At 41.1% G+C, this 18,317-nt stretch overlaps 2 protein-coding genes across 12 annotated transcripts in view; both read left to right on the forward strand.

Annotated features, from left to right (window-relative positions):
• The window catches only part of LOC120057213 (protocadherin beta-16-like), a 140,089-nt gene that overhangs the window by 51,705 nt on the left and 70,067 nt on the right, over nt 1-18,317 (forward strand). For 2 of the 11 annotated variants that reach the window (XM_039005724.1, XM_039005734.1), the window contains exon 1: nt 2,581-5,092. The exons of 5 other annotated variants lie outside the window; for them this stretch is intronic. In XM_039005724.1, coding sequence (XP_038861652.1) covers nt 2,687-5,092 — 2,406 coding nt within the window. In that variant the 5' untranslated portion in view covers nt 2,581-2,686. Of the gene's footprint in view, nt 1-2,580; nt 5,093-6,264; nt 8,756-14,749; nt 17,249-18,317 lie in introns of those variants that run through there. 4 more of the 11 variants (XM_039005729.1, XM_039005737.1, XM_039005726.1 and 1 more) reach the window with 2 other exon arrangements.
• Nucleotides 10,955-13,411, forward strand: LOC120056710 (protocadherin gamma-A11-like). Its single transcript, XM_039004914.1, has one exon. It carries the CDS (start codon nt 10,982-10,984, stop codon nt 13,409-13,411), a length of 2,430 nt encoding a protein of 809 aa, XP_038860842.1. The 5' UTR covers nt 10,955-10,981.

The raw sequence follows: 18,317 nt of genomic DNA on the forward strand, positions 1-18,317 counted from the left end.
ATGCTCACTCTTAAAGATGCGGGGCAGTCTGATGTGAGAAATGAAGCCTGCATACAGAAATGCCTTAAAAAGTCTGCACAAAGCGTTTTCCTTCTCCACCTTTTGACAACGTCATACAGTCTTACAGTTGAAGTCGGAAGTTTACTTACAGTTGAAGTCGGAAGTTTACTTACAGTTGAAGTCGGAAGTTTACTTACAGTTGAAGTCGGAAGTTTACTTACAGTTGAAGTCGGAAGTTTACTTACAGTTGAAGTCGGAAGTTTACTTACAGTTGAAGTCGGAAGTTTACTTACACTTAGGTTGGAGTCATTAAAACTCGTTTTTCAACCACTCCACAAATTTCTTGTTAACAAACTGTAGTTTTGGCAAGTCGGTTAGGACATCTACTTTGTGCATGACACAAGTCATTTTTCTAACAGTTGTTTACAGACAGATTATTTCACTTATAATTCACTGTATCACAATTCCAGTGGGTCAGAAGTTTACATACACTAAGTTGACTGTGCCTTTAAACAGCTTGGAAAATTCCAGAAAAAGATGTCATTACTTTAGAAGCTTCTGATAGGCTAATTGACATAATTTGAGTCAATTAGAAGTGTACCTGTTGATGTATTTCAAAGCTTACCTTCAATCTCAGTGCCTCTTTGCTTGACATCATAGGAAAATCAAAAGAAATCAGCCAAGATCTCAGAAAAAATATTGAAGACCTCCACAAGTCTGGTTCACCCTTGGGAGCAATTTCCAAAAGCCTGAAGGTACAACGTTCATCTTTACAAACAATAGTACGCAAGTATATACACCATGAGACCACGCAGCCATCATACCGCTCAGGAAGGAGACGCATGCTGGAGGAAACAGGTACAAAAAAATCTATATTCACAGTAAACGAGTCCTATATCGACATAACCTGAAAGGTCGCTCAGCAAGGAAGAAGCCACTGCCCCAAAACCGCCATAAAAAAGCCAGACTACGGTTTGCAACTGCACATGGGGACAAAGATCGTGCTTTTTGGAGAAATGTCCTCTGGTCTGATGAAACAAAAATAGAACTGTTTGGCCATAATGACCATCGTTATGTTTGGAGGAAAAAGGGGGAGGATTGCAAGCTGAAGAACACCATCCCAACCGTGAAGCACGGGGGTGGCAGCATCCTGTTGAGTGGGTGCTTTGCTGCAGGAGGGACTGGTGCACTTCACAAAATAGATGGCATCATGAGGGAGGACAATTATGTGGATATATTGAAGCAACATCTCAAGACATCAGTCAGGAAGTTAAAGCTTGGTTGCAAATGGGTCTTCCAAATGGACAATGACCCCAAGCATACTTCCAAAGTTGTGGCAAAATGGCTTAAGGACAACAATGTCAAGGTATTGGAGTGGCCATCACAAAGCCCTGACCTCAATCCTATAGAAAATGTGTGGGCAGAACTGAAAAAGTGTGTGCGAGCGCAAGGAGGCCTACAAACCCGACTCAGTTACACCAGCTCTGTCAGGAGGAATGGGCCAAAATGCACCCAACTTATTGTGGAAGCTTGTGGAAGGCTACCCAAAACGTTTGACCCAAGTTAAACAATTTAAAGGCAATGCTACCAAATACTAATTTAGTGTATGTAAACTTCTGTCCCATTGGGAATGTGATGAAATAAATAAAAGCTGAAATAAATCATTCTCGCTACTATTATTCTAACATTTCACATTCTTAAAATAAAGTGGTGATCCTAACTGACCTAAGACAGGGAATTTTAACTAGGATTAAATGTCAGGAATTGTGAAAAACTGAGTTTAAATGTATTTTGGCTAAGGTGCATGTAAACCTCCGACTTCACCGTTATCAGTATAACTACGTTCGTTTTTTACTAGCATATTTCTTCACCATTTGCTTAGCATACTATTTTAGTATGCTTTTGAAATTCGTTCACTTCAACAATGTCTACCTGTCAGACATCAATATTGTGTACTAATTGCCTAGCACAGTTAGACTGCAGTCTACATTGGTTTGATCTATTAGCCTACTTCAGTTATTCTAGGCCTACACACCTGTTTCAAGGATACACGTTTCAGCACCGTGATGTGTGGACAGCACCACTGCATTGAAGCACTGATATGTGGGATTTGAAGTTGGGCTGTGAGTTAAATAAGGGATAGTGATAAAGGTGTTGCATTGTGTGTGTGCATTTTGTGTGTGTGCATTTCGTGTGTGTGCATTTTGTCTGAGAAGTGAATCAAGTGTTTTGACATTGGATAAGTTATTTGGGTTTTAGTTTTTTTTTGTTTGAGAATCAACTATCGGCAGCTGATGTGAGTATGCTTCTTTCCGAGATATTTTCCATATGTATTTACATCGTTGTTTATGCATACTAAAACAAAACAAACAATTATGAATTTGGAAACACTCAGGATAGTGTTATTCTCTGTTTTTTATAGGCCTACTTGAGATTGCAGTTTTGCAAAAGTACTCCATGTGTCGCTCTTCACCAGCTAAAGCCATTAGATATATTTCCCAACCCATTCCCGCTGCATAAGCAAAGGGAGAGACTCATTTTAAAACAGTGCAGGTTAGCGAAAGATCACATCCCTTGGACGAACGTAAGACAGGCCTGTTGACTAAGTTGCTTTTATCGTTTCACTCTTTCAAATAGTTTGTACTTGACCCCAGCATAATATTGGAATATACTTTGTTTTTTGAAAATGGAATATAAGGGATTCTCGTTCACTGCCTCGAATTTCTTCATGGCTTTGTTTCTTTTCCTGCTGCGCACCAGCTATGGAGACGTGACCTATTCTTTTCCGGAAGAGATGAAACGCGGATCTGTGATCGGGAATATAGCCAACGATCTTGGCCTGGATCCAAAAGGACTGTATGTTCGTAAAGCTCGCCTAGAAATGGATGGTAGCAACACACTCTATTGTGACATTAACCTGAGCACTGGCGACCTGATTGTTGCTGAGAGAATGGACAGGGAGCAGATCTGTGGCAGAAGGGTTTCGTGTGTATTGAAATATGAAATGGTGCTCGAGAATCCTTTAGAATTACACCGCGTCGTTCTTCAGATACAAGATATTAATGACAATTCACCACAATTCGCGAACGATCGCATTACGTTTGAGATCAGAGAATCGGCAGATAAAGGCGCCCGATTTGTGGTTAATCAGGCTCATGATGCAGATATAGGACTGAACGCTGTTCAAAGCTACACACTACAAAAGAACAGCCATTTTGGTTTGGCTGTGCATACCAATCCTGGTGGGGTAAAATATGGCGAGTTAGTATTAGAGAAAGAACTGGATCGAGAACAACAGCAGGAGGTGACATTGTTACTTACTGCTATTGACGGTGGGACTCCACAGAGATCTGGTACAGTAGTTATACATGTCACCGTGTTGGATGCTAATGACAACATTCCAGTGTTTAGCCAGAACCTTTTTAAGGTCAGTTTGCCCGAAAATTCTCCCTTTGGCACTGTAGTAGTTACTGTAACCGCCACAGATGCTGACGAGGGACAAAATGGGGACGTGATGTATGAATTCGGACCTATCTCTAATGAATTGAATGACTTGTTTTCTCTTGACCCTAAAACTGGAGACATCAGCATAGCAGGACAGGTGGATTTCGAAAAAGAGTCGATTTATGAATTGAGTATCCAAGCCAAAGACGGCTCAGGTTTGACATCGTTTGCCAACGTGGTCATAGAAATTACAGATATGAATGACAATGCACCAGTAATATATATCAAATCACTTAGCAATCCAATCCCTGAGAATGTTTTACTTGGTACAGAGGTGGGCATCATTAATGTACAGGATAAAGACTCGGAGGGAAATAGACAGGTCCGCGTCTCCATTCAACAAAATGTTCCTTTCAAATTAAACCCGTCTATCAAAAACTACTTTTCTCTGGTAACAACTAGTGAATTAGACCGAGAGATAATATCAGATTATAACATAACTATCATTGCCACTGACGAGGGGACTCCACCTTTATCCTCCTCAAAGATCATTAATTTATCTGTGTCAGACGTGAATGACAATCCACCTGTGTTTGAAGAACAATCCTACAGTTCCTATGTGACTGAAAATAACAAGCCGGGCTCCTCTATGTGTTCTGTTACTGCCAGAGACCCAGACTGGAGACAGAACGGTACGGTGGTCTATTCTCTATTGCACAGTGAGGTCAACGGTGTTCCGGTGTCCTCATTTTTATCCATCAACGGAGACACGGGGGTGATCCATGCTGTGAGAGCATTTGATTATGAGCAATTTAGGAGCTTCAATGTCCACGTTGTAGCTAGAGACAATGGTTCTCCTCCACTCAGCAGTAACGTGACTGTGAGTGTCTTCATAACAGATGAGAATGATAACTCTCCCCAGATATTATACCCTGCTCCAGCAGGGAACTCCTTGATGACTGAGATGGTCCCCAAAGCTGCTCTGGCTGGGTCCCTGGTTTCCAAGGTGATAGCTGTGGACGCTGACTCTGGACAGAATGCTTGGCTGTCATATCAGATGGTGAAATCGACTGATCCGGGACTTTTCACTATTGGTCTCCACAGTGGAGAGATCACCGCACAGCGGGACATTTCTGAATCTGACAGTATGAAGCAGAACCTTGTTATATCAGTGAACGATAACGGACAGCCCTCTCTCTCTACAACCTGTGATGTATATTTACTCATATCAGATAACTTGGCTGAAGTTCCAGAAATGAAAGACATGGCTTATGAGGATAGTTCCAAACTTACTTCCTATTTGATCATCGGTCTGGTCTCTGTCTCCACCTTTTTTCTGACATTCATTATTCTCATCCTGGCCGTGAGGTTCTGCCGCAGTAGAAAGCCTAGAATGTTGTTTGATGGAGCAGTCGCCATTCCCAGCGCGTATTTCCCTCCCAACTATGCAGAGGTGGATGGAGCTGGAACTCTGCGCAGTTCTAACAATTATGACGCATACCTGACAACCGGCTCACGCACCAGTGACTTCAAGTTTATCAGATCTTACAACGACAACACGCTGCCTGCTGACCAGACACTGATGAACAACCTAAATGAACCTTTTGGAGAAAACATTATCACGTTCAACACCGTGGGGGAGTGTGAGGTGAGATTTCATAGCTTGTGAAAAACTGAAATGCTTTTGATCCAATCGTGAAGCTGTATAACTAACCATGTGCATATATCTCATGTATCTGTACAACTAACCATGTGCATATATCTCATGTATCTGTACAACTAACCATGTGCATATATCTCATGTATCTGTACAACTAACCATGTGCATATATCTCATGTATCTGTACAACTAACCATGTGCATATATCTCATGTATCTGTACAACTAACCATGTGCATATATCTCATGTATCTGTACAACTAACCATGTGCATATATCTCATGAAGCTGTTTAACTATCCGTTTCCTGTTGATCTTATTGTGCTCTTTTCATAGTTTAAATTTTTATTCATGTAGCCTATTCATACCTCTTCCCCCTCTTCTTGCAAGGCTTTATCGTTATTCTCAGCTTTAGGCTAATCTTATTACACACCAGTTTACTCTTTGTTCTTCAAAACGGCTTCTCACTAATTTCATTCAGTGCCATTTTGTCACTAGTAGTCTGAGAATATGTACATATAAACCATCATCCGATTTTAACGTGACCCAGTAGCCTACAGCACACTTCGGCCAATTTCAGCACCATGGACAGCACCCCTTTCGGCATTCAGTTTGTCTCCCCACAACAAACTAAAATTGCAACAAGTGGAGGGCGTGAGATATTTTTTATAAAATTAGTGCATTTTGAATGTATATATTTTTTTCCAGCGATGACATTTGGAAATACATTGTGGACTTTATATTTCGAAGGTTGCGGTTACTTTACGTTGTTTATCAGGCCAGACAGTATTTCATTCGATTAAATGTTGTTGACTCAGTGGCGCTCAGCTGGGACGGCGAGAGGTTCGTTGAAAATTCTGTTTTCACAAACATGAATTTAGAAAGGTATTTTTTAACATGATGTGATAACATTTATTTTTGAACATAATTTACCCAATCATGTTTTTGTTCTCGGATGCGTGGCAGCCTTTCCTTCATGCAGTTGGTTGGAGACTTTAACATGCTTTCCTGCAGTTTTTGTGAAACTACACGGAGTGCCGCTATTCACCAGCAATAACTTGCAAGTCTTTCTCTCCACCCATTTGTGTCATTTACAGGGAGGAGATCTCATATATTCAGTGTACGGAAAGTCGCTTGCTTAACATTTTATAAGCAAGTGAATTTAGCTTTCAGTCGTTATGAACGTTCGTTTGGTTGGATAGCGCTATAATTTACCACACCATTGCATCGGGAATACGTTTTATTAACTGAAAATGGAATGCAAAGGATTCTCTGCCTTGATGTTCTGCCTTGGTTGGTTTATTTTCCTACTGCGTACCAGCTATGGAGATGTGACCTATTCTGTTCCGGAGGAGCTGAAACGCGGATCTGTGATCGGAAATATAGCCAAGGATCTGGGGCTGGATGCAAAACGAATCTTACATCGAAAAGCTCGCTTAGATGCTGATGGTAGCAGCAAACGTCATTGTGAAATCGATCTGAATACTGGTGATTTGATCGTTGCTGAAATAATAGACAGGGAACAGCTTTGCGGTAGGAGGATTTCATGCAACCTAAAATACGAGATGGTTCTGGAGAATCCCTTAGAATTACATAACATAATTCTGCAGGTACAAGATATTAATGATAATGCTCCACAATTCCAAGAAGATGTGATAAAGTTGGATATCACAGAGTCAGCCGTTAAAGGGGCTCGGTTTGCGGTTAACCAGGCTCATGATGCAGATATAGGACAGAATTCCGTTCAAAGCTACACAATACAAAGGAACGACCATTTTAGTTTGGCGGTTCATACCATTCCCGGTGGGGGGAAGTATGGCGAGTTAGTGTTAGAGACGGAACTAGATCGAGAACGACAACAGGAGGTATCATTATTACTTACTGCCGTTGACGGTGGGACTCCACAGAGATCTGGTACTGTAATCATACACGTTACTGTGTTGGATGCTAACGATAATAAACCTGTATTTAGCCAGAATGTCTATAAGGTCAGTGTACCTGAAAATTCTCCAATAGGGTCATTAGTGGTTACTGTGACGGCAACAGATGCAGACGAGGGGGCAAATGGAGAGGTGACGTACGGATTTGGCTCCATCTCAGATGAAATGAATCAATTATTTTCCCTTAATCCCAAAACGGGTGAAATTAACATAGCTGGATTTATGGATTACGAAAAGGAGTCAATTTATGAATTAAGTATTCAAGCCAAAGACAATTCAGGGTTGACGTCATTTGTCAACATAGTTGTTGATATTAAAGATGTGAATGATAATGCACCAATAATATTTATCAAATCTCTTAAAAATCCCATCCCTGAGGACGTGTTACCTGGTACAGAGGTGGGCATCATTAATGTACAGGATAAAGATTCGGAGGGAAATAGACAAGTCCGCTGCTCCATTCAACAAAATGTTCCATTCAAATTAAACCCCTCAATCAAAAACTACTTTTCTCTGGTAACCACAGGTGAACTAGACCGTGAGATAATATCAGATTATAACATAACTATTACTGCCACTGACGAGGGGACTCCACCTTTATCCTCCTCAAAGACTTTTCATTTATCTGTGTCAGACATGAATGACAATCCTCCTGCGTTTGAAGAACAATCCTACAGTTCTTATGTGACTGAAAATAACAAGCCGGGCTCCTCTATGTGTTCTGTTACTGCCAGAGACCCAGACTGGAGACAGAACGGCACAGTGGTCTATTCTCTATTGCCTAGTGGTGTCAATGGTGTTCCGGTGTCCTCATTTTTATCCATTAACGGAGACACGGGGGTGATCCACGCAGTGAGAGCATTTGATTATGAGCAGTTTAGGAGCTTCAAAGTCCACGTTGTAGCCAGAGACAATGGTTCTCCTCCACTCAGCAGTAACGTGACAGTGGGTGTCTTCATAACAGATGAGAATGATAACTCTCCCCAGATATTATACCCTGCTCCAGCAGGGAACTCTTTGATGACTGAGATGGTCCCCAAAGCTGCTCTGGCGGGGTCCCTGGTTTCCAAGGTGATAGCTGTGGATGCCGACTCTGGACAAAACGCTTGGCTGTCATATCAGATCGTGAAATCGACTGATCCGGGACTTTTCACTATTGGTCTCCACAGTGGAGAGATCAGGGCACAGCGGGACATTTCTGAATCTGACAGTATGAAGCAGAACCTTGTTATATCAGTGAAAGATAACGGACAGCCCTCTCTCTCTACAACCTGTGTTGTGTATTTACTCATATCAGACAACTTGGCTGAAGTTCCAGAACTGAAAGACATGGCTTATGAAGATAGTTCCAAACTTACTTCCTATTTGATCATTGGTCTGGTCTCTGTCTCCACCTTTTTCCTGACTTTCATTATTCTTATCCTGGCCGTGAGGTTCTGCCGCAGTAGAAAGCCTCAAATGACTTTTGATGGAGCAGTCACCATTCCCAGCGCGTATTTTCCTCCCAACTATGCAGAGGTGGATGGAGCTGGAACTCTGCGCAGTTCTTACAATTATGATGCATACCTGACAACGGGCTCACGCACCAGTGACTTCAAGTTTGTCAGATCTTACAATGACAACACCCTGCCTGCTGATCTTACACTTAAGAGGAGTCAAGTTGAGTGTTTGGGAGAAAGTATAATCACTCTTAACGATGCGGGAGAGTCTGAGGTGAGATATGAAGCATGCATGCCTAAAAGTAATAGTTTACAAAAAGCTTTAATATGTTCCAGAACAATGTTGATTCAGTGACCTGTGACAGATTTGGATAAGGTCATGAAGTCTTACGACACGAGTGACCGTAGCTATATGTTTTCATCTGAACTTCTATTGCTAGTTCTGGTTGACACAACATTATTTACACTGAGCTTTTGGCATTAGGCCTACAGCTGATGACATTGTTAAGTCGACGACTCAGATGTCGGAGAGTTGCCTTTACACTAGATCTTCTCTACTTTGGGTTTTGAGATCGGTACTGAATGAATACATTCCCTTTTACTTGCATATTGAGATTTTATGCTTGGCATTAGGCCTACAGGGCTCCCGAATGGCGCAGCGGTCTAAGGCACTGCATCTCAGTGGTAGAGGTGTCACTACAGACCCTGGTTCGATTACAGGCTGTATCACAACCGGCCGTGATTGGGAGTCCCGTAGAGCGGCCCACAATTGGCCCAGAGTCGTCCGGGTTAGGGTTTGGCTGGGGTAGGCCACCATTGTAAATAAGAATTTGTTCATAACTGACTTGCCTAGTTAAAAATAAAAACAGCTGGTGACATGGTGAAGTGGAAGACTCAGATGTTGTGGAGTTATATTTACAGTAGATCTTCTCTGTTTTGGATTTTGAGATCGGTACACTGTAAAAAAAAATCTACTGGGGTGAATTGAAATCTACAAAAAAAAACATATACTTAGTAAAAAAAGAGTTCAAGTAATTTTAATGATTTGTAAATTTTCAAATAATATGTATTTTATTAGGCTTACCAAAGAGAGAAAATCGAGTGATCTAATTTATACATTTTAATAAATTTGAGTACATTTTAATAAGAATTATATTTCTCTTAATTTAATAATTTTAAGTTCTTGCAGCAACTTGCCGGTTTTTAGAGGATTGTGGGTAATGCAACATTTTTTATGACAGAGGAAAATTCATCATCAAACAATACTTGCATTTCTAACTCCAGCTACTGCTTGTGAGTTGAGCATTGAGATCAACAATGCCTGTCAAAGTGGGTTAAAATGGCAAATTATCAAATACATTAAACAATGTTTAACATTAAATTTTTTTGAAACACTAATACTATATGTTGCGTTTTACTAAATATTTGTTTGACATCAACTCATATTTAATAATATTATCAGGAAATACAACACATTTTTATGGCTATTATTAATTCCCTGGACATACTTTATTTGTGTAAATCCAAACAATTGATTTAAAACATCTACATAAAAACATAGGAAGTTACATCTACTAATAATATTAAATTAAGTGTCATCTTGTTGACCTAATTTTTAAAAGTAGATTCAGCACTTAATTTGTTACAGTACTAAATAAGTACATTCTTTTTTCTCCCTATGTCTTTACCACATCCTTACCATGGGTTTTTAGCATGCTGGGAAATCCTTTCACTTAATAACATTCATCAATATTGTGTAGCCTACTTATTGCTTAGCATGGCTAGACTGTAGCCTTCTTTCTGTGATCTAGTAGCCTACTTCAGTTGCTAGGCCTACGTAAGTTTCAAGAGAATAAGTTTCTTCACCTTGATGTGGACAGTGCCACTGCATTAGTATTTATATGTGTGATATGAAGTTGAGTTGTGAATACCAGTGAATTATGTGATAGTGGACTATTTGTTATTTCAGATAAAGTAGTTTTTATTTTTGTGTGCATTTTATGTGAGAAGTGAATCAAGTGTTTTGACATTGGATGAGTTGTTACGGTGAATGTAACTTTCGTTATTTGAGAATCAATTGTGGGCAGCTGATGTAAGTAGGGACACGTGGGCTTATTTCCTAGAGACTTTCAGTGTGTGCTTGCATCTTTCTTTTACTAAACGAACAAATATTATCATTTGGAAACTCTCCGTAAAAGTTTTATTCTCTGATTTTTGTTGGCCTACTTGGGATTGCAGTTATGGAAAAGTACTCCATGTGTCGCAATTCACCAGCTAAAGCCATATCTCCAGAATCCATATCCTGCTGTGGGCTATAAGGAAAGGGGGAGACTAATTTGAATACAGTGTAGGCTAGCGAAAGACCCCATCACTTGGTAGAACATAACACGTCGATTATTTCATTTTTTCCAACTGAAAATATATTGTTTGATCACCATACTATTGGAATAAACGTTGGTCTCTGGAAATGGAATACAGGGGATTCTCGTTCTCTGCATCGATGTTCGGCCTGGCTTTGTTTCTTTTCCTGCTGCGCACCAGCTATGGAGAAGTGACCTATTATTTTCCGGAGGAGATGAAACGCGGATCTGTGATTGGGAATATAGCCAACGATCTCGGACTGGATAAAAAAGGACTGTATGTTCGTAAAGCTCGCCTAGAAATGGATGGTAGCAACACACTCTATTGTGACATTAACCTGAGCACTGGCGACCTGATTGTTGCTGAGAGAATGGACAGGGAGCAGCTCTGTGGCAGAAGGGTTTCGTGTGTATTGAAATATGAAATGGTGCTCGAGAATCCTTTAGAATTGCACCGCGTCGTTCTTCAGATACAAGATATTAATGACAATTCACCACAATTCGCGAACGATCGCATTACGTTTGAGATCAGAGAGTCAGCCGTTAAAGGCGCTCGATTTGCGGTCCATCAGGCTCATGATGCAGATATAGGACTGAACGCTGTTCAAAGCTACACACTACAAAGGAACGACCATTTTAGTCTGGCCGTTAATACAAAACCTGGTGGGGGAAAGTATGGGGAGTTAAAGTTAGAAAAAGAGTTAGATCGAGAACAACAGCAGGAGGTGACTTTATTACTTACTGCGGTTGACGGTGGGACTCCACAGAGATCTGGTAATGTAGTTATACACGTCACTGTGCTGGATGCTAATGATAATGTCCCAACATTTAGCCAGAACATCTATAAGGTCAGAATACCTGAAAATGCACCCATGGGTACTGTTGTAGTGACCGTAAGCGCCACAGACGTTGACGAGGGACAAAATGGTGAAGTGATGTATGTATTTGGTCCAATTTCAGTTGAATTGAATGAATTATTTTCTCTTGACCCTAAAACGGGTGACATTAGTTTATCTGGACAGATGGACTTCGAAAAGGAGTCCGTTTATGAAATAAGCATACAGGCCCAGGATAGCTTGGGGTTGACGTCCTTTGCCAACGTTGTCATCGAGATTACAGATGTAAATGACAATGCCCCGGTAATATCTCTTAAATCTTTGACCAATCCCATCCCTGAGAACGTGTTACCTGGCACAGAGGTGGGGATTATTAATGTACAGGATAAAGACTCGGAGGGAAATAGACAGGTCCGCTGCTCCATTCAACAAAATGTTCCTTTCAAACTTAACCCTTCTATTAAAAACTATTATTCTCTGGTAACAACGAGTGAATTAGACCGTGAGATAATATCAGATTATAATATAACTATCACTGCCACTGACGAGGGGTCTCCACCTTTATCCTCCTCAAAGATCATTCATTTATCTGTATCAGACGTGAATGACAACCCACCTGCATTTGAGGAACCATCCTACAGTTCCTATGTGACTGAAAATAACAAGCCTGGCTCCTCTATGTGTTCTGTTACTGCCAGAGACCCAGACTGGAGACAGAACGGTACGGTGGTCTATTCTCTATTCCCTAGTGGTGTCAATGGTGTTCCGGTGTCCTCATTTCTATCCATCAACGGAGACACGGGGGTGATCCATGCTGTGAGAGCATTTGATTATGAGCAGTTTAGGAGCTTCAAAGTCCACGTTGTAGCCAGAGACAATGGTTCTCCTCCACTCAGCAGTAACGTGACTGTGAGTGTCTTCATAACAGATGAGAATGATAACTCTCCCCAGATATTATACCCTGCTCCAGCAGGGAACTCCTTGATGACTGAGATGGTCCCCAAAGCTGCTCTGGCGGGGTCCCTGGTTTCCAAGGTGATAGCTGTGGATGCTGACTCTGGACAAAACGCTTGGCTTTCATATCACATCGTGAAATCAACTGATCCGGGACTTTTCACTGTTGGTCTCCACAGTGGAGAAATGAGGGCACAGCGGGACATTTCTGAATCTGACAGTATGAAGCAGAACCTTGTTATATCAGTGAAAGATAACGGACAGCCCTCTCTCTCTACAACCTGTGATGTATATTTACTCATATCAGACAACTTGGCTGAAGTTCCAGAACTGAAAGACATGGCTTATGAGGATAGTTCCAAACTTACTTCCTATTTGATCATTGGTCTGGTCTCTGTCTCCACCTTTTTCCTGACATTCATTATTCTCATCCTGGCCGTGAGGTTCTGCCGCAGTAGAAAGCCTAGAATGTTGTTTGATGGAGCAGTCGCCATTCCCAGCGCGTATTTCCCTCCCAACTATGCAGAGGTGGATGGAGCTGGAACTCTGCGCAGTTCTTACAATTATGACGCATACCTGACAACGGGCTCACGCACCAGTGACTTCAAGTTTGTCAGATCTTACAATGACAGCACGCTGCCTGCTGACCAGACACTGACAAGATGTCCAGATACATTATTAGAAGGGAGTATCATCACGCTCAACACTGCAGGAGACTCTGAGGTAACCCATGCCTTTATTCTGCATTTTATGAGGATGGTTTGTCCTACGTGGCTTTGAAAGGAAATATCACTCATTTGCTTCTTGGCAATAGCAAACTTCCTAACGTGAAAGGCCCAACGCTCTGTTTTAATAGCAGGTTGTATATTAAAGTCAGCAAAACAGCATTAGTATGCTCTTCTAGTATGAGAGAGTACAGCGCAACATGAAGTCATCTGAAGTGTATGCAGCTACAGTTCTTCTATTGTTTTGAATGTATGTATTATTTGTCATTGGCGACCTCTAGGCAGTTCTATTGTATCTTGGATAAGTCGACTACAAAATGAAAATATGTGTCTTCTATTACGCCTGTAGCCTACTGTTACATGCAGAGAGATTGCTCACGCAATTTGATACCACTTCCACTGAAATATTATCAATATATAATACTGAATATTATCAAAGTGGCATATTTTCCTACAGATATAGGATCTTAACATGTTTGATGCAGCAATAGGAAATATGAATTATTATGTGGGTTATAACTAATGGTCATTTTTCTCGGTGAAAATCAAATCTGAAATGTTAAAGTGGAAATGACAAACTTCAGAAGCCTTTTTAAACCTCAAATACACTACACGTTTTACATTTCCTGCATTGGTGGTCAAATGAAGATCCTACATCTGCATAGCCTGTACCTGAGTTGTTCTGCTAATCAAATGAAGATCCTACATCTGCATAGCCTGTACCCGAGTTGCTCTGCTAAATCACATGAAGATCCTACATCTGCATAGCCTGTACCCGAGTTGTTCTGCTTCTGCTACATTTAAGTTGGCCAATTCCTTTAATATATTCCCTTTCACTGTTCATTCCACTGTAGCCTGCAGGACTTATATTAATATATTCACACGCTGAAAATACAAATCACATCGCCTTCCAATTCTGATGAAGCTACGCTAGCACTGTTTCAGCACCTCGCCGATAGACAGCGCAACTGAGAAGCCTGTTTCTCAGTGAAACAGGCAAAGCTGCAAGAGCTCTTCTCCACCTATACGACTTTGAAACAGGTTTCCGCCAATACTTAAATTAACCTAGATTTATTTTGGATGCTATGTTTGAAACTGAAAAATAACATTTACCGCATTGTATGCTACTTCCGCGCATTCACATTCACACCTTCTAGGGAAAAAGTATATCCTGAATGTCGTGGTGGCTTATGGATTTAAGAGGTTTATTTGAATGCAATTTTTTGTAGTTTTCATTGACATACTCTAAGTGTCGCTGTTCACTATATATTGGCCGACAGGCACATCTCTCCCCCAGTCCATGCATAGAAAAGGAGGAGATATAGGCCTGCTTTGGTCAGCGTGACAAACCATCGTCTCGATTAGACAGAGGCTTAGCGTGTATCGTCGGCTATTCCACACCTTAACGGAGCAAATGTTTCATTTTGAGGGCTGAACAATATCTTTACCACGATTTTTAGTTGGACTACTTGTGTCATTTGAGAAGATGGAGTACATCGGATTATCATTGTCTGTTTCGACGTTCCGTTTGGTTTTCCTCGTCTTCATGGTGCGACAGAGCCATGGCGATATGAGCTATTCTATTCCAGAGGAGATGAAAAGCGGATCTGTGATCGGGAATATAGCCAAGGACCTCGGTCTGGATGCGAGAAGATTTTCATCTCGCAAGGCTCGTTTGGATATGGATGGCAGTCGTCAAGGTTACTGTGACATTAATGTGAATACCGGAGATTTAATTGTGGCTGAAACAATAGACAGGGAGGAGCTGTGTGGACCGAAGGTTTCTTGTTCTTTAAAATACGAGCTTGTGCTGGAAAAACCTCTGGAATTACATCGTATTAATGTGCAAGTCCAAGATATAAATGATAACTCCCCAACATTTTCTAACACTCAAATTAATTTAGAAATCCGCGAGTCTGCGGTTAAAGGAACACGTTTCCTTCTTAGCGAAGCTCATGATGCGGATATAGGACATAATGCAGTTCAAAAATATTCACTCGAAAAAAACGACTATTTTGTTTTGGCTGTTCATACAAACCCAGATGGTGGGAAATACGGTGAGTTAGTTGTAGAGAAGGAATTAGATCGAGAACAACAGCAGGAGGTGACATTGTTACTTACTGCGGTTGATGGTGGGACTCCACAGAGATCTGGTACTGTAGTTATACACGTTACAGTGTTGGATGCTAACGACAATATTCCAGTGTTTACTCAGAACGTCTATAAGGTCAGCCTACCTGAGAATTCTCCATTAGGTACCGTAGTAAGTACAGTGACTGCTATTGATGCAGACGAGGGACCTAATGGCGATGTGACCTATGAACTTGGTCGTATAAGTAACAAAGCAGGGAAGCTGTTTTTGATTAACAAGACAACCGGAGAAATAAAAGTGATCGGCCCTATTGATTTCGAAGAGGAAATATATTATGAAATGAGCGTGCAGGCAAAAGATGGTTTAGGGTCAGCCTCAAATTGTAAAGTTATTATAGAAATCACAGATGTAAATGATAATGCACCAATAATATTGATCAAATCTCTAAGCAATCCCATCCCAGAGGACGTGTTACCTGGTACAGAGGTGGGCATCATTAATGTACAGGATAAAGACTCGGAGGGAAATAGACAAGTCCGCTGTACCATTCAACAAAATGTTCCTTTCAAACTTAACCCTTCTATTAAAAACTATTATTCGCTGGTAACAACGGGTGAATTAGACCGTGAGATAATATCAGATTATAACATAACTATCACTGCCACTGACGAGGGGTCTCCACCTTTATCCTCCTCAAAGATCATTCATTTATCTGTATCAGACGTGAATGACAACCCACCTGCATTTGAGGAACCATCCTACAGTTCCTATGTGACTGAAAATAACAAGCCTGGCTCCTCTATGTGTTCTGTTACTGCCAGAGACCCAGACTGGAGACAGAACGGTACGGTGGTCTATTCTCTATTGCCCAGTGAGGTTAACGGTGTTCCGGTGTCCTCATTTCTATCCATCAACGGAGACACGGGGGTGATCCATGCTGTGAGAGCATTTGATTATGAGCAGTTTAGGAGCTTCAAAGTCCACGTTGTAGCCAGAGACAATGGTTCTCCTCCACTCAGCAGTAACGTGACTGTGAGTGTCTTCATAACAGATGAGAATGATAACTCTCCCCAGATATTATACCCTGCTCCAGCAGGGAACTCCTTGATGACTGAGATGGTCCCCAAAGCTGCTCTGGCGGGGTCCCTGGTTTCCAAGGTGATAGCTGTGGATGCTGACTCTGGACAAAACGCGTGGCTTTCATATCACATCGTGAAATCAACTGATCCGGGACTTTTCACTGTTGGTCTCCACAGTGGAGAAATGAGGGCACAGCGGGACATTTCTGAATCTGACAGTATGAAGCAGAACCTTGTTATATCAGTGAAAGATAACGGACAGCCCTCTCTCTCTACAACCTGTGATGTATATTTACTCATATCAGACAACTTGGCTGAAGTTCCAGAAATGAAAGACATGGCTTATGAGGATAGTTCCAAACTTACTTCCTATTTGATCATTGGTCTGGTCTCTGTCTCCACCTTTTTCCTGACATTCATTATTCTCAACCTGGCCGTGAGGTTCTGCCGCAGTAGAAAGCCTAGAATGTTGTTTGATGGAGCAGTCGCCATTCCCAGCGCGTATTTCCCTCCCAACTATGCAGAGGTGGATGGAGCTGGAACTCTGCGCAGTTCTTACAATTATGACGCATACCTGACAACGGGCTCACGCACCAGTGACTTCAAGTTTGTCAGATCTTACAATGACAGCACCCTGCCTGCTGATCTTACACTGAGGAAGAGTCAAATTGAGTTTTTGGGAGAAAGTGTATTCACTCCTGACGTCGCGAGGAATACTGAGGTGAGATTAGAATCGTATTTTTAGTATTGATTGACCTTTTATGTTAACACATGTATTGAGATGACCACAAGTCTGTCAAATGTTTGAATGTGATCACTGTGTTGTTGGCTTATCAGACATTGCGACGTTTTTAAATTGACTGATTTCAGGAGGCGTCACTGGTAATATGTGTATTCCAAGCAGAATAAACCGGCTACATCCCTCCTACGTTTTTTTGCGAGGGATTAATCAATACTTTTACTCATGTGTCTTATGCCAGAGCATGGTGCCATATCTCCAGACTTATCTGATGAATTTGTAATGCAGGATACACGTTTACAAGATTGAAGTGCTCCGTTTTATTTTATTTTAAACGCAGAATAGGCTACTATGTCAACTATTTGAGGTGATCCGTCTGTAATTATATAGGCCTATGCTAGGTCAAATAGCCTGCTGCTATTTTAAGTGAACATATTTATGACGTTTATTGGATAGCAATTTGCAGCACTAAATTATTAATCACTTAGGCACAGTCTATCATTCAGAAGCAAGTGAGGAAAATTCAATTAAATGTCAATGTAGTTTAGGATATCATGAGAGGCTATGTTATTTAGGCCTATATTTTTACATGTATAAAATCGCATTAATGTAAAGCAGTTTTCAATTATCAAGCCTTTGGTCATTTATATTTTAAAATTCACCCAAAACAACCGAAATAATACACTAATATAATATACACATGGCATATTATTCAATGACTGAAAAGGTTACCCTCATCTCGGATACTCTATTGCCAAATCCTTAAAGTATGGTCGCTGTCCAGTTCTGAAACATTACCGACGCTATAGAGCACGTATCTTTTGCGCCAACCATAGAGAGTTAAGGCTCAAACCAAAATGGTGTTGACTGATGGAAAACTGGTGATTTGTTCTGGCTGACTTGTAGGCATGGCCAGTTTGGCAAAATTTAAGTAGCATATTTTTACAGTAAGATATTGGAAATATCTTGTTCAATGTATATTCAGTAACTTTGTAGTGTTACTGCAGTTTTTGTGAAAATACTCAAAGTGTCGCTGTTCACCTTCTCTGGG

The sequence above is a fragment of the Salvelinus namaycush genome, chromosome 12 (assembly GCF_016432855.1).
Source record: "Salvelinus namaycush isolate Seneca chromosome 12, SaNama_1.0, whole genome shotgun sequence".
Taxonomy (NCBI): Eukaryota; Metazoa; Chordata; class Actinopteri; order Salmoniformes; family Salmonidae; genus Salvelinus; species Salvelinus namaycush.

Excerpts from the sequence above, each read along its gene's own strand:
- LOC120056710 (XM_039004914.1), top strand. The coding sequence starts at position 10,982 with ATGTTCGGCCTGGCTTTGTTTCTTTTCCTGCTGCGCACCAGCTATGGA.